Raw genomic sequence first — 20,169 nt, forward strand, 5'->3', positions numbered from 1 at the left:
CACCCACCTTGCATGGTATGTCAGGGTCGTGCACATACCAGCGACATCCTTGCCCGTTTGCCTTTCGAAAGGCTCTCGTTGCCTCCGGATGACAAACCATCAATTGAAATACACATTTGCCTTTATCAAAGCACCCGGTTGCCACAGATACCCATCCTTACACACACAATGCCAGCAGCTAGCGAAACCACCTTCTTAGAGAAATCCGTCTCCGTGGCGCCATTGGTGTTGTTATCGGTGGTCGACCACTACAACAGATCTGCGCAAAACACCAAGAAGCGAGTCTTGGGGGTGATCCTCGGGGATAACTCCGACCCAAACAACATTCGGGTGGCCAACAGTTATGCCATTCCGTTCGAAGAAGACGAAAAGAGCCCGGAAGTGTGGTTTTTGGACCACAACTACATCGAGTCCATGGGCGAGATGTTTAAAAAGATTAATGCGAAGGAAAAGTTCATTGGGTGGTACCACTCAGGACCTAAGTTGCGGGCATCCGATTTGAAGATTAACGATTTGTTCAAGAAGTACACACCAAACCCATTGTTGTTGATTGTGGACGTCAAGACCAAAGACGTGGGGATTCCTACTGACGCTTATATCGCCGTCGAGGAGATCAAGGACGATGGCACTAGCGCCGAGAAGACGTTTGTGCACATTCCGTCGTTAATCCAAGCCGAGGAGGCCGAGGAGATCGGGGTGGAACACTTGTTGAGAGACATCAGAGACCAGGCCGCCGGGAACTTGTCCATCAGAATCACCAACCAGTTGTCATCGTTACAGGGCTTGCACCAGCGGTTGAGAGACATAACTAGTTACCTTGAGAAGGTCTATCAGAACGATTTGCCGGTTAACCACGCCATTTTGGGGAAGTTGCAGGACATCTTCAATTTGTTGCCGAACTTAGCGACCCCAAAATCAGTGGAGAACGCCCAGGAGTTGCATGAAAACACTCCGCTCGCCACCGCCTACACTGTCAAGACTAATGACGAATTGATGATGGTGTACATCTCCACTCTCATCAGATCAATCATCGCGTTCCACGACTTGATTGAGAACAAGATTGAAAACAAGAAGCTGAACGAGGCCAGCAAGAAGGGCGAGGAGGAGGCCATTGAGAAGGAGGAGGAAGCCGAAGAAGCCAAGGATGAAAAGTAGAAGTTATTACAGAATATTAAAGGATCTAATTAGGATCGTTGCAACCGCAATGCGTAGAGTCGGAAAAATGCATGTGAAACGCAGCCTTCGGAGAAGGAGCACTGGAGCCTGCGAAATTTATTAAGTCTCAGTCAAGTAGTTACTCCTATTGAACTTTCAGTCGAGGGATACAATCCCAGTCTAGTACAATCCCAATTAATTCCTACATGAGAAAAAAGTATTTTAACAGCGACATTTAGATAGACCTAGTGAACGATGAAAATACAATGTTCAAACAATTAGCACTTTTAATTCCGCCGCTGTGATCGAAACCTAGTCAGCTAGAACAGTAAGATTAGCATATACTAAAGTTTCCACTTATAGTCCGGGTTATCCAAAATATGCGCATTCTCTGCTGGATTGAAGCACCCGTTCACGTATTTCGCCTTTTCTCAACCTCCATATTATCTTTCACCCCCATCTCTCTTGTAATTACGCCAGTGGCGCATGACGCCACGCTCATAACCTCCAGGCATTTTTTTCCTACACCGATGAGATTTGAAATAAACGCCAATAACATCGTTGCTCCAATCTCCAAGAATATTACGTACGTGCCTACACTTCAACCAGAGAGCAACTGCCAACACCACCAGTGCACAATGATGTTACCCAGAGCGCCGTACTTGACGCTAAGCAGGAGGTTGGTCTGGAGCAAGGGGCCGCTCATATCCAAGTCCGCGATGCCGAATCTCGGCGTGTTTTCCGTGTCGTCCAACTGGAGCGCCGCGTACTCCACGCCAAAGGCCGAGATGAGCAAGACTCCAGACGAATCATATATGAACGAAGTGGCAAAGAAGGTGTTGAGCTGCAGTAGCACCAAAACTCCGTTTGTCGTCACACCGGTGGATAGAACTAAAAGGACAGAAAAGCCAGGGGCCAAGTCATGGATGAGCAAGGATGAGCTCAGAAAGATCGCACACCCGTACTGGGTGCTCACAAAGCCGCGGCTCACGGCGCTCGTTATGTTGAGCTCCATCTGCAGTTATGCGTTGTCACCGTGTACGGTAACCTTACCAGAACTCCTCTTTCTCACTGTCGGGACAACCTTGGCGTCCGGAGCGGCGAACGCAATTAATATGGGCCGTGAACCGGAATTTGACGGTAAAATGACCAGAACCATGGCCAGACCGGTGGTCAGAGGCTTGGTTTCACCCGCCAATGCGTTTAGATACGCTGCGGTTTCCGGTACGCTTGGTGTCTCCCTCTTGTACTTCGGAGTCAACCCCACCGTGGCAGCGCTCGGTGGGCTCAACATCATCTTGTACTCCTGGATATACACTTCTTTGAAGAGACGTCATATCATCAACACATGGGTGGGCGCGCTTGTGGGAGCCATTCCGCCATTGATGGGCTGGGCCGCATCCTCGTCATTGGCCCATCCCGGTGCCTGGGTGCTCGCAGGTTTGTTGTACGCGTGGCAGTTCCCCCACTTCAACGCCTTGAGCCACAACGTCAGAGAGGAGTACCACAAGGCGGGGTACAAGATGGCTGCCTACGAAAACCCGACGTTGAACGCCCGAGTTGGTTTCAGATACGCCTTGTTGATGTTCCCGTTGTGTTTTGGCTTGAGCTACTACGAAGTCTGCGACTGGGTCTTTCCCTTTGATTCGGCGCTCTTGAATGGCTGGTTGGCCTTCTGGGCGTACAAGTTCTGGTGGCAGCAGAAGCAAAATTATGCCAAGGGTAGCCCTACCGCCGAAGGTATGCAATTGGCTAACATTTATGCTAAGAAGATGTTCTGGGGGTCTGTCTGGCACTTGCCAGGCATTTTAGTGCTTGCCATGTTACACAAGAAGGGCCAGTGGGATAGATTCTTGGACTTTGGGGGCAACAAGGATAGGCTCCAACCCGCATAGATTCCTGTACATAGTCATGAATAGAACAGTTACATCAATAGGGCGCAGGGCCCATCAATATCAGGTTTACTGGAGTTTACCTAAACTATTAATAAAGATAGAAACTTGGTTTTATACAAGTAGTAGGTAATATTGTTAATTTTTTTTTTTTTTTTTTTTTTTTCACTATTTCAGGCTTTAACTGATACGCCAGAGTTAAATTAGAGAACTGCATAAAAACCTATTGCCCATACTAGGGCCCTGTATCTCACCTAAAAAAAGATTTTTTCCTGCTCAAAGAATCAAATAAAAGTGCAACTCCCTGAATAAACCAGATGAATTAATGTTTCTGGAAATTAGGTAGCCAATGAAAGCCATCAGTCTTTGTCTCAGCCCTTTTACCGCTTGAACCTGGCCGTCTTATCAATGTCCTGCACGAATTTGCAACATAAAGCCGAAAGGGCTTCCTTCTCTCCGTTGCCATCAACAACCAATGAATCCATGTCTGATACAAAGTCTCTAATCACCAGAAACATCTGGGAATCATTTGTTAAAGTGGAAATCACGTTGGATATTCCACACATGGTACACGAGACGTACTACGGTACACTTCACCGAAACTCTTATTTACCGCTTCAGTTTTCCAAGCTCTACGAGTACTTCAAGTACTGCCTTGATGAAACCCACCTATCAAACTTTGACCAGTGGTGGATAGAACATGATCTGATACCTTTGAAATGGCACTTGCCTATCGGCCTCATCTACGATATCTGCCTGCCACAGCGCACCGGTACATGGCACCTCAGTCTCCGGGTGGACAAGTTTCCCGCAGACTCAATTATCCCGTACCAGAATCTTGAGCACGGAACAGAAATTTGGACAAAAGCAGTGGAAAATATTTGGTTGAATCAGATCAAGGAATCGTGCTTTGTTCAGTGCGGCTCCGCCAAGCCCATCATGAGTTTGTCCAAAGAAGACTCTACCGCCTTCTGGGAGGCCGTCACAGCGCGTATGTAAATGTTTTGAAGCTGTCAAACTAATCACTAACATTTCAGATAACCTCGATGGTTACAAGGCGATTGAGAAGAAAATCACCCCTTCTTTGTCCAATATAAGAAACATTCCCCTCAAGCTCTACATACAGCAGGCAAACGACGTTATAGATATCGAGGAAGACATAGAAGTTATCCAAGCGCCTGTTTCACCCTTTCAGAGTAGTGGGGCCAGTCAGACAATGTTCTCCGCGCTAGCCTCAGTCATACCGGAGCTATTTCCCCGCCATGACCCCCCTAGATACACGTTCGCGGTGCCCTCTATCCACGCTGCTATCATCCCAGAAGATGCTATACTCGCCGAGCTCTATTCTGTAGGGAGTTATCTCGATGGTTTTTTGCACATCTTGATAGAAGGGGAGAAAACCATAGACAGGAGGGAGGAAGGGGGAGAAATAAATTAAGCGGAACTAAATCTTTGATAGACACTCAGCTCGCAATTGATACCTCTGGACTATGCATAGTATATAATACACCACTCTCTCACTCGTCAAGACTTGTTTCCCCGTGCTCAATCTCGGGTCGCAAAAATGCCAAAGCGTATAGCACGCAAATCGAGTTACCATGTGGCCTTGTCTCAACCCCATGGCTTACGCTATTTTTCTACACGGATTCCATATTAGATATTCATTACGTAAATATTAGGTGGGCTGTTCGAGAGGTGCATGTGTACATAAATGCCACATGTTATTAGGTCGAACTTGACCCTAACCACAGGTGTTTTAGAAGGGCGCTGGATAGCAAAAAAAAAGGCACAAGCGATGATACCAATAATATTCATGGAGACAGTTATAGGAAAGGGCTCCGGTTCGCCTGTGTTGGAAATTAGAGAACCTTGTCAACCACGTAGAGGGCAGTGATTGACAATCAGCACACCGCTTAGTGGTATCAATAACTTATTGTGTCTTCTTGTGGTAGACAGAAGTAATGTTGGTGTCAAAGACGTTGTCCCAGAAGTTACTAGTAACACCGAAACCCAATTCGTAGTTCTTGTAGTGATGCTCCAAGTGGTACTTCTTGACTCTCTGCAAGTAGCCCGGCAACTTAGAGTGGTGCAACAAGTAGTGGATGACATCATACATGATGTAGCCTAAAAAGCCACCTGCAAACCCGGAGCAGGCGAATCTGTATGGCAAGAGCATAAAGACAAGCTTATAGATCGGAGTAGCAAGGGCAATCAACATGGCTGGTGGCATGACTAATCTGTAGCCATCCATTGGTAAGTAGTGGTGGACACCATGCATAGTGAAATGGATGGTGAGAGCAAGCGGGTGGTCTGGCAAATAGTGGTCCAAGTGGAAAAGGAAACGGTGCAAGCCATATTCAAGCAAGGTCCAGACAAACAAACCGACACCCCACCAGAACAAATGAAGAAGGGGGTGGGAGTTGTGGATCCAACCTTGATAGAAGAAGTATCCATCGACTGGGAGCCAGAGCATTGGCACGACCCACCATGCAGTCTTGGAGAAGGGTTCTAAGTAATTGCCGAAAAATACTGCGTCACCCTTACCGTAATGGCGAGGTCTATGGACTTGGTCAAGATAAAAGTCCTTGGAGAAGTCGCAGAACAACATTTGGAAGAACAACGGCTTGTTCAAGTCAAGAAACTTGTGCTTTTTCAAGTCAGAATCGTAGTCGGTCTTGACATTCAACAATTCTTCCGCTGGCAATTCTTCTTGGAACTGGGTCAAGTCCAACGTGACCTCAACTGGCACGTTATTCTTGTTGTGAAGCAAGTTTTTTTCTTCTTCGTCAGTAGCAAGGTAGCCCACCATGTAGGCGTCGTCCAAAATTTCGTAGGCACTTTCAGAGTGTTCGTGGGAAATCTCGTCAGCCATGATGGCGGTAATGTCCTTACCGGCGTACTCCAAAATGAGGTCGGCGCCGCCAGGATGGTCTTCGAGGAAGTCGGCGACATTGTAGATCTTTCTGTTGTTGAGCGAGACCCAGCAATCAGTCGCGGTGTTATGACTGGCTAGTTCAGAGGAGGAAAATAACGGGTAGGTTTTGGTGGCCATGATTAGTTTCAGGTAAGACCAGGAAGAGTAGGTGAGATCGTGGCTTGTTTATAAATAAACATTTCGCATGAAAATTTCGTCTTATGTTCTGCTGACGTATGAGGGGTGCCTGAAGCTACGAAAATGAAACTCCCCCAAAGAGGAACCAGGCGCAGTGGCGTGAAAAAAAACGAAAAAGCAATTCGTGCGTGTTAAGTTATCGTACCACCTGAAGCGGATGATATTTACATGAGCCATAATTTGTATTAACTTTGTTTAGATTCCACCCATTTCCATGTCATTAAACTCCTAGCATATTATATGGTAAAAAAAAGTGAAAAACGGGTGGACTAGGTATCCAGGTTATGAACACCGGATGGATTGTTGGGCCCACAGGACCCCCTCAATCCCGTTCATTGTACGTAGCCAGAGTCAATCCGAACTTTCCTAACGTTTCCTTCATGCTTTGTTTCTGTAGTGCTTATATATGCTCGATTAAACCGAAAGCGGCTGTTTCTAGGATCCATAGCATGGCTGGCCGGGCTAAGCTTTGAGATTGCACTCCCCGCATCGCTTGGTACAGATCTCAGCATAGGATTTCCTAGGAACTGGTGTCTTAATATGCAAGTCTCGCCAGTTTATCACTGCCAATGTCCGCATGTACACGTGGTATACACAGATGTGCGCTGTTATCTTTTCTCTAAACAAACACTGGTCCGAGAACTGGTTTTATAGGTTAACCCATGGTGGCGTTTTAGATATCAGGGAATTTGACACAAGAACAAATATAATGGTCCATTTAGGTATGCTCCTGGCAAGTAATGCTGGTCATTGTTAATAAACGAGCATTGCCAAGGCCAACTGATTTGTAAAAACAGAGACCATGGGTATCAAGCTAGGAACCGTAGTACAAAGGGTAGAACACCGGTGCCCCAAAAAGTTTATACATTCACTTGTTTCGTTCCTGCTACTAAATACAAATTCTTTCGTTGATTTACCAACTGGTGATCGCTACTTGCTTTAAGTAGCGGCAGATAACTTAGCTAAGAATCGGCCAAATGCTGGCTTAGAATCTTTTACTCCTTTGGTAAACCAACTAATCCTTCATGTTTTGTGCGAATCTTATCATTAACAGTATCCAATATATACAAACCCTATAAATCGGGAATGGCCTGCTCGAGACCCTCGTCAAGCTCAAGTGTCTCTGTGGGGACCTCCAAGATGGTGTCCTGGTCCGCTTCCTCGCCTAGATTGGTAAAGAGCGGCTGGTCACCATCTAAAGTCTCGGAGCCGTCAGACTGCAGCAAGTACAACGTGTGGTTGACTAAGTTCAAGTAGGCGTACATGAAATTGGAGAGAAGCACCTGTTCGCGCAAGGACCGCTTCGGATTGGCGAGCTTCAAATGAGATAAGCGGTAAATTGCGCGCTCCACGTGGACCGGGAAGCGGTAGTCCAACATGATGAGCGTTGACTGTGATGGTGGCGGCAACGGGAAGCCAAACGCCGAGTCGGTGAACTCAATCGGCTGGTTGGGACGCGAATAACGCTTGATCTGCTTTTGTAACTGTTCCTGGATCGTCTGGGTGGATACGGCTGGTGCCACCGCTTCCTCTTCGGTCTCCGGCTCGGTCTGGCTCTTGGGTGAGACCTTCGCCGGTTCCTCATTCACCGACTTGACAGACTTTTTAGAGAGCTTCCGCACCAGCTTCTCCTCAGAGGTTGTGGCTTTGGACTCCTCAAACAGTGGCGAGGCCGGGACCAACGACCTCTTGGACTTTTTCTTGCTCAAAAATATGTTGAGCCCCGTCTTTTTCTTCGGGCTCTTCGTGACGGAGTCATCCGAGCTGGCAGGTGGAGTTGCCAGCTGCGCCGGTTTCTTTTCCTTCTTTATTTTAAAGAACTTGGCAATGGCATTCTCCGGCTTTTCCTCTGCGATGACGTCTGCCTCCCTGGTGGTTGGCTTAGGTGACGCATCCAAGGACGTACTTCGCGCCCCCTTAACTATGTTTAACTCTTCTGACGACATTGCGTTATTGCGTTGTCTGGAATGGTTGCCCGCGACCACAGATGCCGATGCGGCACGTTTCAGAAGGCTTGGTAGAGGTGGGACCGGCTCCTTGGACGCGGAAACCTTGCTGTTGAGCCAGGTCCACGACTTTTTGCTCTTGAGCTTTGGAGTTTTGTCGTCCGACTTGGTGAGCAAGCCAAACGACTTCTTCTTCTTGAGCTTTTTCAAGTCAGCAGAAGGCGCCGGAATAGTTTCCGATAATGATTGGGTGGGGGTTTTAGCCTCAGCAAATGTTGATTGGGTGGGGGTCATAGCCTCACCAAACGTTGATTGGGTGGGGGTCATAACCTCACCATACGCTGATTGCGTAGGAGTTTTAGCTCCCAGAAATGTTGCTTGAGTGGGCGTGGTGACCATACCGTCCGAAGGTTGGTAGTCCAACGACTGCTTTTTCGCTATAGGTGCTAACTTTGATGCAGTCACATCGTTGTAGGACTTTGAGCCTTTCATCGTCACCGGGACATCAGACTTTGACGTAGTCTTCTGTGGTGAAATGGGCTCCAAGACTGGCGCAGTGGTATTGGAGCTGTATCCTATCTTGCCACCGCTCAGCGCCCGATGGGTGTCCAGATCGCTGTATCCTTTGGTGACACCCATGATTTTATCGGTGGCACCGTTGGCAATGCCCATGAGAGGCAACCTATCCGTGCTAGAATACGCAAGGTTGGCCACTTCGTCATCACTGCTGTAGTCGGCATTGTGTCCGAACGCCTCGTCCTCCAGAGAGTCATCAATCCCAGAGTCGTGGAGCGTTTCGACCGTTCTGATATCCGCTAGCAAGTCCTCCTCGTCTACCTTTTCGTCGCGGATGTTGTTTTTGTACTCGTTCAACTCGTTCTTTAAGAGATCCAAGTCATTGTTTAAGTCTCGCTTGAAAACTTGGCGCTCAGCCGTGGTTTGCCCGTACTGCTGCTGGAAATGCTTGCGCTGGTAGTAGTTTGTTCGTTCTTCGGCTGGGGGTGATGTCGCACGCTGTGGTGTTACCGGACGCTGCAGCTGGGGTGGCTGCGAGCGGACATAATCATCGCCGGGACCTTGAGAGCGGCCATACTGATCGCCAGGAGTTCCCTGTGCACGTGAACGCCTATAGTTGTGATCATTGGGAGCGCGCTGCTGCTGTGGTCTTAGTTGGGGAGTACGGCCCTCCTGCGGCATACGATCGTGAGTGTACTGTCTGTAGCCCTGCAGAGGAAAAGAAGATGCCTGCTGGGCCTGGGGATGCTGTTGGTAATTCTGCTTATATGTATGCGAGTGCTGGGAACGGCCGGCCTTTGATCGGTTCTGGAAATTCAATTCATCTTGCAGCCCATACTGGTTCTGACGGCCTTGCTGATTCGGCCTTTGCCTCTGGTACTCCTTGGGCCAGATCTTGCGAGTTTCCATCTGTGGGACCAACGAGTACGGATCGTTCTGTATGGTTTGCCTCAAGTCGTTTAACTTACCCGGTTTTTCCGTGATCTTGGTCCGTCTGTTTGGTCTGCGAGAGACGTTTCCGTGCTCATCTACATCGCGTCGCTGGCCTCGGTATGCGTTCCCCGGCTGGGAGATGTTCTGCTCATACTCCGGGTACTGGTTCATGTCGTTCATCGCCTGCTTCTCGACTTTGGTGTAGCCTGTGGAGCTGCTTGACAAGGTCCGAGCGAGGGTGACGGCGTCGGTGGCACCCATTCCACGGATTATGGACAAACTCTCTAGCTCCACCGTCAAGTCCTTCAATGAGGGCGTGCTGTTGCGCTTGTCCTCCAGAGCGTCGAAGGACGTCTCAAAAGACATGGACGACGGCCTGGAGCGCGACTGCGACTGCATGCTGTTTTTGCGCTCGATGTTGCTCACACGCCGCTCGATATCCTTGATATTGTTAGCAAGATGGGCCTTGTACTTGCTCGGCGATAGCTGGGGATGGGCACTCGCGGGCACCCACATAGAGTTGTCTGTATCTATGACCGTGTCGCCCTCACCGCTGGCCTCAAACTCGTACGGGTACTCCATTTTGGGCGTTGCGGGAAACGCGTCCTCAAAAGGTAGGTCTGGGTCGCGGTAACTTCCCCCGATGGATAGTCTCTTTAACGCCGTCACCATTTGCATCTCCTGTTCAATCTCAATTGCCGCTTGGTGGACCGCCTGGCTGCGGTCCCTAATAGAATCCATGGTGTTGTAAGGAGTGTTAGGTGTTACCGAGGGTATCAGGTAACAAATCAGATCAGCATAAGGTGGTTATAGCCTTGCGCGATGTTCATTTCACGCTTGAGACCTGCTGAGCAATACACGCCCATGTATGCAGACTGCCACATTGGGTAATAACCCACAGAAACCGTCATACGTGGCGGTCACCAGGTTGGTGAGATTTCGGGTCTGCTTGGCTATTATTGTTATTTTTGTGATGGGCAATAAGACATTTATTTTGTAGTTTTATTTTTGTCCGGTTCTTTTTTTGTTTAATGAGCCTGGTGGTCTTGTACCTATACAATGAGCGGTTCCCATCCACCCGCTGTCACTAGCGCAGGGGCATGGTGACAAACCTATTTTATAGAAGCCACTAAATTGTTTATAAAAGCATGACAGTGGTGGCATAACGGTATTATATTTCCTTCGAGTTTGTAGCTTGCATATGGAATCAAGCCTCAGCTTCCCGGCCCTCAACCGTGAATGTCTGGGCCGTGCCGCATGTTCGTTATCAACCGGAATGTGTGCGATGATTTACGGTAGAGCACAGAAGTCGGCACACGTCATGTACAGCAGACGCGAGAGACAGAACCGACAACAAAGGCTTATGGGCTTTTCTCCTAAATAACTTAAAGGTGAGTTTTGTCAAAATTTCCTCCTTTGGACCCCTGAAAACCCGTACACTAGGTAAATGTATGTAATTAATGATTTTATGAAAACGTCTCCAAGTGCATTGAAATATTTCTGTAGTATAGGGATACCGGTACATCTTCATCCCGATGTCTCAGATATGCACGTAGCCTCACCTATAGGAATATGGACAAAATGTCTACAACATTGTTACAACGGGCACTCAGTACCACTAGGATTTTGTAAAAGGACCCCGACTTCTTCCCCTTGGTATATATTTAAACAAAAAAATCCTATTTAGCCTAATTAAGTTTCACGTACCCTGGGAGATATCATACAATTTCCTCTATTAGATTAGTGCTCCCTCACTTGCTGTGAGAGGATATAAGCCGTGCCGGAAGCCGTAAATTCCAAACACCAATAGCCCGTAATACGCATATCCCCAGCCATATTTCGGGGATACATCGTGACTGGGAAAGCTCATCAAGTTGCAGAAGCCGTGCACAACCACACAGCACCACACACTGCCCGTTCGCAAAAAGATGAAATTTGTCAACATCCCAAAGACAGACGTGTAGGCCATCTGAAAGGTGCAGATGACGGCAATTTTTCGCAAGGTTCCCCCCGCTTGGTGCATCTCCCAACCGTGGTGGAGGTGCGCCACGCCAAAGAGAAGCGGCGTGTAGACGATCATGTTCTGAAGAGTCATGTTAGCGAGCAAACAGACGTTGAGGATACACGAAGTGTACACAAGTTCCTCTGTGATCGGGGCAACGATGTGGTTTCTGACCCCAATGAGGGTGGTAAAGTTGTCGCGGAAATCTGCCATGGCATATTTCCGGTCAAAGAGCGTGTAGTCAAGAATAGGGCCAATGTACAACACTGCTAACAATAACCAACATTTGAAGACATCCCCCACCGAGGATACTAAAGACTCAAAGCCAAAGTGCAAGGATGCTCCCGGGATCAAGCCGAGTCGGGAAAATGCCTGCGGAAGCGTGTAATACGGATCCAACCAGCAGAGAACGAGTGGTACAAGAATGATATTAGCGAGTGTGACAATGGAGACACTTTTAATGCGATTTCGGATCGTCACCGGCGAATCCCGGGGGAAGTGGCTATTTCTGTTATGGAGATAGATTCCTAGCACGTATGAGACAGAAATGCCGGTGGAGAGAGCAATAGCCGTTACAGTACTGATCATTCTAGTCTGGTACTATGGGGAAGGAGCTAAGTGGGAATATATGTCTTGTTCTAGTCGGATTTGCGTAGAGGGGTGCCCAGATGTCATGTGCCCCTAAAAGTGAAACTTCAGATTTTTCGCCGCACATGCGACGGGTCTAACAGAAGCTGGTTAAACGGTCATCGAATGCGGAGAGTATGGAATTTAAAGTGTTAGGCCACTAGTGACTACATTGAAGAGGTTTTTAATCGAGCAACAGACTTAGATGTTTGGTGCACATGTGATGGTTAAGTTTTTCTGCACGCCTTAGTAAACCGTACTGAACCTACGGGTACTAGAGCTGATTAAATGCGCTTACTGCATGCATTATAAAATCATTTACATCCCGGGGAATTCAGACTGGGCGATACATAGGAGATAACAAAGAATCGATAGAGGTTCGGTTGAGAAGGGTCGCTGATTCAATAGGATCTACAGGATGTGTATTCAAATTAAGGTCAACTCTTGGTCATCGGATAGTACTAACACCGGACAGAGCCCCATTCTCATTACCAGTTTAGTCAGAAGCAAGGCATTTATTATAGTATTTGCCATTGCGGCAGATTTATAAACTGCATTTTGCTTCCGACAAAACTTGTATGAGGATAGAGCTCTGTCCATGTGTTACACTATCTACTGTTTCCCGTCCAACACCACCAAGAATCCGCCGACCAAGTGTAAACTACCGCACACAAACACCTCGACGGGACCCTCGAGAGAGCGGATAAAGTTCACGGACGTCTCAATGTCGTGAAAGATGTGCTTCCTGGCGGCCTGCTGTTTGTTTTGCTTCTCCAAATCTGCCCAGGTCTCTGCCAATGACTTCTGCACCTCCAAGCGGTCGACCGCATCCTTGGACGTGTTCATGGACACCAAATCGGCAGAATATGCACCTGACGACCAGGTCACGTTCGTAGTAAACACCACATGGTCAAACTTCACATCCGCGAGGTTGTTGTATAATCTGCCTATGAGCATGTTGGCATCTCTCGTCTGCTGGTTGAACAACAAGACACGGGACTTTGGCTTAGCCGCCAGGGCGGAAACAGCCCCAAACCACTCGGAAGAGGCGTCAATTGATTCCTTGGTGTGGGCACCGTCAACGTACCATGTGACGCCCTCCTCAACGATGGTCTGACATCTGCCCTCCCACATGGCAGTCTCCAACCCCACGGCAAACTCAATTGGCAAAACACCCCTGGAGATGGCTTCCACATCGGTTTGGCTCAAAATCTCCAACTTTTGCAAGTGAGTCGCCGCCAATTGAATCGCAAGCGACGCGTTTTGCTTCTGGAACTCCCCCGCGAGACCCAACTTCAAGCCAGTAACCGCTGGGTTCTGTCCAACGACCTGCAACTCTCCCGCGATGTTTTTTTCCGTGCCGCGTGCGCGCAACACCTGCATCGCATCCTCAGGCTGCTCGACCGTAAACGCTGGCGCGCCCTCCTTGAAGATGCCGCCCTTGTTCCACGCGATTTCCGGTAACGTTTCACCCAACATAAACACGTGATCAATCCCGAGCGCTGAAACCCCACACACCGTCGGCTTTTCTATGATATTCGTGGAATCGTACTCACCGCCCACACCCACCTCGTAGATCGCAGTATCGACCCCCTCCTTCAAAAATACGTAGAACGACAACAACGTCATGTATTTGAAATAAACTGGCTTGGAATCGCCCGCCATGTCGGGGAACCTTTCTGTATCAGACGTGGAACCCGAGAGTTTGTCCCAGACCTCGAAGAAGTACTTGGTGAACAAGTCCTCCGCGATGGGGTTACCATTAATGCGGACCCTCTCCCTGACTGATTTCAAGTGCGGCGAGGTGAACAACCCGATTTTGTTTACGCCGCGCGTGTGGTACTGCGAGAGAATTGACTGCACGAACGCGCACGTGGAGCCCTTACCCTTGGTCCCGGTGATGTGGATGATGTTCATCCGGTTAAAGTCGCTGGCGGCGTAGCCGAGACGGCGCGTCCACTCCAACATCTCCGGCATCGCCAGCGTGTTACGCTTGAGCGTGCCGGCTTTTTTGCCGGCCTCGATCGACGCAAAGTTTGTCTGCAAGGAGTTCAACGCCTTGACTGCGTCCTGGAAGCGGTTAGTAATGGCCATGGAGGGAAGGGCGGCTACGTACTTGGTAGGTGCGGGGGCGCATTTCGGAGGTCTCGGGAGCTCTCATATAAATAGAAAGGTATTGGGATTCGGCTGTCTCAAGTATGCAGCGCTGCTTGAGTGTGAACCTAAATTGAGTGAGCGGTTTATGGGTGTGTATCGCTATCAGAGAAAAATTTTGGGTGTGCAGTACCGAGCGCGAGTCGGGGAAGCGCGAAGCACAGTGGAGCTAAACGAGGTGCGGCGTTGACCGGATTTTAATGCCCACAAACTCAGAACGTTATCTCTAATCCAGTAGAATAATAATGTGATAGAAATCAGAGTTGGCAACGACCAGCTCAAGTTTATCCTACAATAACAGCTAAATTCATTGGCGGCACTACGGCTAGCTTCGAAGTTGTTTGAGAGATCACTTTGGCGCGGGATTAGTCAGATACAGTAACTTCTGGAAATTAAGTCTTGAGAACTTTGAGGAAACACCTGGTTAATCCTGATCCTTCCTGAGGATTAGCAGTGTAGCAGGAAATAAATAACAGTGGAGAATATATTGGAGGAGCCGGGGTAATATACATGCTCGATCACTAGTTAGCAATGCTAATTAACTGCACGTGAGTGATACGCACCTGCTCAATGTATAAGACAGAGTCAAGGAAAGATCGATGTAGACCAGGGTTTACGTTTCTGGATTGGTATTTTACAGGGAACTGGATTTTATCAAGAATTAAGCGATGACACCGCTAAATAGATAATTTTTGTAGGATTTGGAAGGAGAGAGTAACTTATATTTGACATGTACAATAAATTTCGATGCATTAGGCTCTGTATGGTCGTGACACAGAAGCAGTTTCCTTATTCAAAGACTCAGTGGTACGGTAGGGTTGTACCCTCAGAGAATCTGCTTAACCGCAGTTTGAGTGGTTCAGAACCACTTCTCCATTTCCTTTGTACAGAAAGAGCTCTCCCTTCTAACCGAGGGTTCCTTTTCCTGCTGGTAAAATGGAATATAAATTTTTTGGAACCTTTAACATACTTTCCTGTTATCAATAGTGGCATCAAAACGAGTGTTTCGGGAACCTTGGTATCCAGTCCAATAACCTCCCAGACTTTAAGTCTGCTAGGGTATAGAGCAAATTACATCCCTCCGTTTTTTCTATATTTAGAGATGCCTGCCGTCTATTTCGTCTCTCGTGCCCTGCCTGTGGCATAAGGCATGGAGGACGTCACACAGTAACTACCTGCTTCTCCTTGTTGACCAGCACAGGGCATACATATCTTCTGCAACCGTACCGTAGAATTGTGACGCCCACCATATTCCTAACGATTCATATTTATCCACCTTCCAGAGTAATGCTGTCAGAGCATCCCAACCCTCCTACCATAAGTCTCTAACACACGCGCCGCATCTCTAATTTGCACTAACCCTCACCGCCACTCTTCTGCGCCACTCGTGCCTCGCTTTCCTGTACCTTCATAAAAGCGCAGCTCCTTCTTCGCCTCTCCCCATTCCCCCCTCCGAGACCCTAACTATGTCGTACCCCAATCGGTCGGCTCAAAATGCACAAGCACAGGTAGGTACCATAATTCTCCATTCTGCTCTGTACTAACTGTCTAGCGCGCCCATGACTTCAACCAGCTCTTTGCCCAGATCACCGCGGCGGAGGTCAAAGAGATCGGCAACTACCGCATCAACCGTCTCATCGGTGAAGGGAGCTTTGGAAAGGTCTATCTAGCGACGCACAAGCTCCTCCACGTGAAGGTGGTGCTCAAGTCAGGGTCGAAGGACGACCCCACCGTCGCGCGCGAGGTGTTCTTCCAGCGTGAATTGAGCCACCGGCATATCGTGCGGTTGTACGAGTCTATTGTAACTGAGTCGCTGGTCTGGATGGTCATGGAGTACTGCCCCGGTGGCGAGCTCTTTGACTTGGTTTACAGCCGCAGTCTCGACCTCCTGGAGTCGGCGCGGCTTTTCGCCCAGATCTGTACCGGTGTCGCGTATGTCCACGCCCAGAGCTTGAGCCACCGCGACTTGAAGCTAGAGAACATTCTCCTTACGCGCGAGCACGATGTAAAGCTTTCAGACTTTGGGTTTGTGCGTGAGTACCAGCCCAAAGCGCTTTTGAAGACTATCTGTGGCACAGACGTGTATATGGCACCAGAGTTACTCCGCGATGAGCGGTACTCCGGGTTTGCTGTGGATATCTGGAGCTTGGGCGTTGTTTTATACACGTTGGTGTACGGCCACGCGCCGTTTGAGGACGATGCATCGCGGCAAGCACGCACTAAGATCTTGCACGACGAGCCCGACTATGACGACTCCGTTCCCGAGGGGGTCAACAGTTTGCTAGCGCGGCTTTTGAATAAGGACGCTAAGAAGCGGCCTACTATCCAAGAAATAGCGGCCGATCCGTTTGTTAACGCAACGTTGGGCCTGGAGCCCTCTCTTCCGTTCCAGTCGCGTGCGGAGCGCCACTTGCTCAAAAAGCTAAAGGCGGCGCACATGGACACCACAAGATTGGTCAATTCCGTCACCCACAACAAGTGCGACCAGTTCGCGGGCTTCTGGTTCCTCTCTCTTGAGAAGGACCACAAGCGACGGAACAAGAGCCGCAAGACCAAAGGACGAGGGTTGTTGAGTGGGGGGAACAGCCGACGGGTCAGTGCGTTGATGGAGAACCAATCGCTTGAAAGAATCATGAGTGCGTTCAGCCTGCAAAGCCGCAGTCGCAGAGCCAGTGCTGACATGGGCCGAGGCGATATAAAGCCACTTCTGAGGCGACCTTCATTCAATGCCGAAGCATTGAGCAAAATTGAGGGCACTCCCCGTATCAACCGTCCCCCTGTAATTGAGCCCACCATAGAGAGCATCGATTTGCGGCGGAAGCAAATCACGTTTTCGGAGAAAAGGGAACACTGGAGGGAGGCGGAAACCGAGAAGAAATTGTATCGTAAGGACACAAATGAGTCAGTTAGTACGGAAAAGAAGAAGAAACCTTCGCTCTTCAACAAACTTTCCATGCGGTTCTGGATCGATAAGGTTAAGAAGTCCGAGCCCCATGAGGAGTCCTCGGAGACCACGGCTGAGGATTCCTTATGCACGTTGAACGACTCGGTCGAAGACCGCAAAGTCTCGCCCGCCTCCAGCCACAAGTCTCGCAAGAAGAGTGACCCGTCGGTGGCAACGCAAGGGCCACTGGTGGCAACGCTTTTGAGTGCGCCGGTACTAACCCCCACGGTGCTAACCCCCACATCTGAGTTTGTATCCAGTGATTCAGATGAATGCACAAGACGGCGGAGCACGCTCCTGAATCAAGGCTCCCCGCAAGCGGTGCAAACGCGCAGACCTGTTTCGATGGCTTCCATGACGTCTCAGGTCACGTCTTTCTCCGAAACCTCGGACTACGGGTCGTCGGTGAACATAGAAGGACAGCAGAGCCGGCCGCATTTCTTACGAACCCAGTCTGACCTCTCCATTTCTACCTCGTTGAGTAATTATGCCAATTTGAACTCTGTTACACCGCTCAAGCTGCAACGAGCGTCCCTTTCACTTATTTCGAATTCGTCGAACAACTCCGAGACCTCGTCCTTGATATCTTCGTCTAACAACAATAGCAGGCCCCATTCGCCTGATACATTCAAGAAGTTCACCGTCCCGTCGCCCGCCGGCCACAAGCGGCGCAACAATATATACAACGAGTCGCTTCCAAGGCAGCTTCAGCAGAAGTTACACCTCAGCTCCAAGCACCTGAGCTCCAAGCGGTCCCGCAAGCGCTCAGTGGAGCCGGGACCAGCAAAGAAGAACTTGATTATTAGCGAGGAAGCTGAGAGTGATTTAGAGGATTAGAGAGGAATCCGACGCTTGAAAGGCAACCTTTGTAGAATATAAAGGGATAATGCTGAATACGCAAATTTTCCCACCCTACTTGTGTACGCGTTGATACATGGTCATGTCATAAATGCAAGTTGCCTCTAGATCTTAATGACTCACTACAGAATTTCAGAATTGACCCGACATGATAGTAAAAGAACATTGGTTTGTAGACCTTAATGGGTGTTTCAAAATAATTTATCGATATCGTGGAGAGTAATCGTACGCTAATCGCTATGCAAGTGAGGTTAGCCCATACAGAGTGCAATATAAATCATAAGCGGTATGTTGAAAATTAGTTTTTCATACCATTGGTTAAGCATTCATCTTTATGGGTCTAAAGCAGGGTTAGCCTAAAGCGACATGGAAACCTAGGCCAATTTCCTTGTACAAGCCGTGGCCTCAATCCAAGTCCTCAACATCACGGGGAAGAGGAACACCTATTCCTTGGAACATAGTGGCACCCGGACCGGATATACCCCCATCTGCCTTGATGGATTTGACTAGATTCGCCAAGGACGAAAGCATGTCATTCTCACCTGTCTCTGAGCCTAAATCAGCATCATAAACTTCATAGTCCTCTTCGCTAGAAGCGTAATCGCTTTCATTATTATATTCTCTCCGGGGCTGACAATGTGGTTGACTGTTTTCTTGGTTGTTTGTCAGATGCTCATCATCTATCTTACGTTTTTGTGAGCCCTTCATTTCCGTCATATATGCCGCAATTTCCTCCTGCTTCAACCCCAATGCTTCTTGGCAGAAATACTCGAAAAAGTCGTCCTCGTCGATGTCAATGTCTTCACTCTTGAAGAACGCCGCTGCCTCCTGGTCCACGTCTTCATCCTCTCCATCGCTCTCTAGATCTGACTTGTCAGACTTGGATAGGCCAAAGGCAGCCCCCTGAGCGCTTGTGTCACGGAAAAACGTCTCAAACCGCGCCATCAAGTCTTCCTCTTCGTTTGTGGAGGTGGGATTTTCAGGAACAGCGGTATCGTGGTTCTCGGGGATTCTTTCAGTAATCACATTTCTGTATAGTAGGATATCCTGAAGGTCCTGAGTCGCCACTCCAGCAAGTTCCGTACCCTGGAACTCAGCGAGAAGCGATTCATCTTGCGAAAGAACTTCATCTAAACCTGCGTACAAAATCGGTGGAATTCGTTCCTCCGTGGACGAGTCTGACAGGTCGCGCTTGACAAGACTGTAGGCCAAGAACGGAAACTGCAACGACACCTTTGAAACATTTCCCGCGTAGCGTTTTGGGGTAAGATTGTTTTTGAAAAACTCGGTGGTCGCAAGAGATACAAGGTGGGGGTATTTGGCCAAGAACTGTGCCACCTTTGGGTCGATGTTGCAGGCGAGGGAGTACACAGACCCTAGCGACTTTCTTGGATATTGTGCAAGTTTCGCCGCGACAATATCGTGGATTTCGGGAATGTGCTGTAGCCGAAAAGTTGCCCTAGTGACAAAAGTCAATGCCTCGGCCAACCTCAACCCTCTGTCTGGGTAGAAGGTATCTGGAATAACGGTGATTCGCCCCTGGTTTACCCAGACTCTGTTCATTGCGGTTTCCGGTTCTAGCCACTCGGGGAGCCCCTCTGCCGCTTCCACGAGGAGAAATTCGCCCTCAGAGTCGAAAAAATGGACGAATACGTCTGGCTCCGTCCTCAGAAACTCCGTGAGCAAGTGGCACACCAACCACTCGTCGTCAAGTGTGTCTCCATACACCAACTCCCCGTAGACGTAAGCCTGGCCGTTGTGCTGCGCTAGACTGAGTCTCAATGGATTGCATGACCATGCAAAATGCGATATCCAAGGGCTAAGCTCTGCCTGGAGTTTGTCATAGATCTGTTCAAGCTGCTGCTGTTGGTTGTCCAGAGACATCACAGGATTGACGTAGAAGAGGGTGAAGATGAGCGTATCTCTTTCAAAGAACGGATGAGATATATCTTCCCACGGAAGCATAGGCGACAGCCTATCAATTTTCTTCACCATGAAATGCAGTGCTTATCAAATAAGAGTGTTCTTCC

At 48.8% G+C, this 20,169-nt stretch overlaps 9 protein-coding genes across 9 annotated transcripts; 4 read left to right on the plus strand and 5 right to left on the minus strand.

Moving 5' to 3' along the window:
• Positions 1–160: 160 nt before the first annotated feature.
• Positions 161–1,586, plus strand: RPN8 (proteasome regulatory particle lid subunit). The gene has a single exon (XM_019127465.1). The coding sequence runs from the start codon at positions 169–171 to the stop codon at positions 1,153–1,155; it is 987 nt and encodes a 328-aa protein (XP_018987869.1). The 5' UTR covers positions 161–168; the 3' UTR covers positions 1,156–1,586.
• A 74-nt stretch (positions 1,587–1,660) lies between these two features.
• On the plus strand, positions 1,661–3,159 carry BABINDRAFT_159108 (protoheme IX farnesyltransferase). The gene has a single exon (XM_019127466.1). The coding sequence runs from the start codon at positions 1,686–1,688 to the stop codon at positions 3,048–3,050; it is 1,365 nt and encodes a 454-aa protein (XP_018987870.1). The 5' UTR covers positions 1,661–1,685; the 3' UTR covers positions 3,051–3,159.
• A 296-nt stretch (positions 3,160–3,455) lies between these two features.
• Positions 3,456–4,485, plus strand: BABINDRAFT_164318 (uncharacterized protein; the record flags this gene model as incomplete). Its single annotated transcript, XM_019130246.1, has 2 exons — positions 3,456–4,038; positions 4,085–4,485. 2 exons carry the CDS (start codon positions 3,456–3,458, stop codon positions 4,483–4,485), a joined length of 984 nt encoding a protein of 327 aa, XP_018987871.1.
• A 301-nt stretch (positions 4,486–4,786) lies between these two features.
• On the minus strand, positions 4,787–6,180 carry SCS7 (fatty acid alpha-hydroxylase). Its single transcript, XM_019127467.1, has one exon. It carries the CDS (start codon positions 6,097–6,099, stop codon positions 4,978–4,980), a length of 1,122 nt encoding a protein of 373 aa, XP_018987872.1. The 5' UTR covers positions 6,100–6,180; the 3' UTR covers positions 4,787–4,977.
• Positions 6,181–7,232: 1,052 nt separating this feature from the next.
• On the minus strand, positions 7,233–10,295 carry ZDS1 (Zds1p; the record flags this gene model as incomplete). The annotated part of the gene is made up of 1 exon (XM_019130247.1): positions 7,233–10,295. One exon carries the CDS (start codon positions 10,293–10,295, stop codon positions 7,233–7,235), a length of 3,063 nt encoding a protein of 1,020 aa, XP_018987873.1.
• A 994-nt stretch (positions 10,296–11,289) lies between these two features.
• On the minus strand, positions 11,290–12,144 carry RCE1 (CAAX prenyl protease; the record flags this gene model as incomplete). The annotated part of the gene is made up of 1 exon (XM_019131463.1): positions 11,290–12,144. The coding sequence occupies one exon, from the start codon at positions 12,142–12,144 to the stop codon at positions 11,290–11,292; it is 855 nt and encodes a 284-aa protein (XP_018987874.1).
• A 651-nt stretch (positions 12,145–12,795) lies between these two features.
• On the minus strand, positions 12,796–14,277 carry BABINDRAFT_5497 (tetrahydrofolate synthase; the record flags this gene model as incomplete). The annotated part of the gene is made up of 1 exon (XM_019132225.1): positions 12,796–14,277. One exon carries the CDS (start codon positions 14,275–14,277, stop codon positions 12,796–12,798), a length of 1,482 nt encoding a protein of 493 aa, XP_018987875.1.
• Positions 14,278–15,765: 1,488 nt separating this feature from the next.
• Positions 15,766–18,302, plus strand: BABINDRAFT_159112 (non-specific serine/threonine protein kinase). The gene has a single exon (XM_019127468.1). The coding sequence runs from the start codon at positions 16,160–16,162 to the stop codon at positions 18,116–18,118; it is 1,959 nt and encodes a 652-aa protein (XP_018987876.1). The 5' UTR covers positions 15,766–16,159; the 3' UTR covers positions 18,119–18,302.
• Positions 18,283–20,158, minus strand: BABINDRAFT_159113 (uncharacterized protein). Its single transcript, XM_019127469.1, has one exon. It carries the CDS (start codon positions 20,132–20,134, stop codon positions 18,545–18,547), a length of 1,590 nt encoding a protein of 529 aa, XP_018987877.1. The 5' UTR covers positions 20,135–20,158; the 3' UTR covers positions 18,283–18,544.
• Positions 20,159–20,169: the final 11 nt, after the last annotated feature.

This window comes from Babjeviella inositovora (genome assembly GCF_001661335.1).
Source record: "Babjeviella inositovora NRRL Y-12698 unplaced genomic scaffold BABINscaffold_1, whole genome shotgun sequence".
In the NCBI taxonomy this organism is placed as follows: domain Eukaryota; kingdom Fungi; phylum Ascomycota; class Pichiomycetes; order Serinales; genus Babjeviella; species Babjeviella inositovora.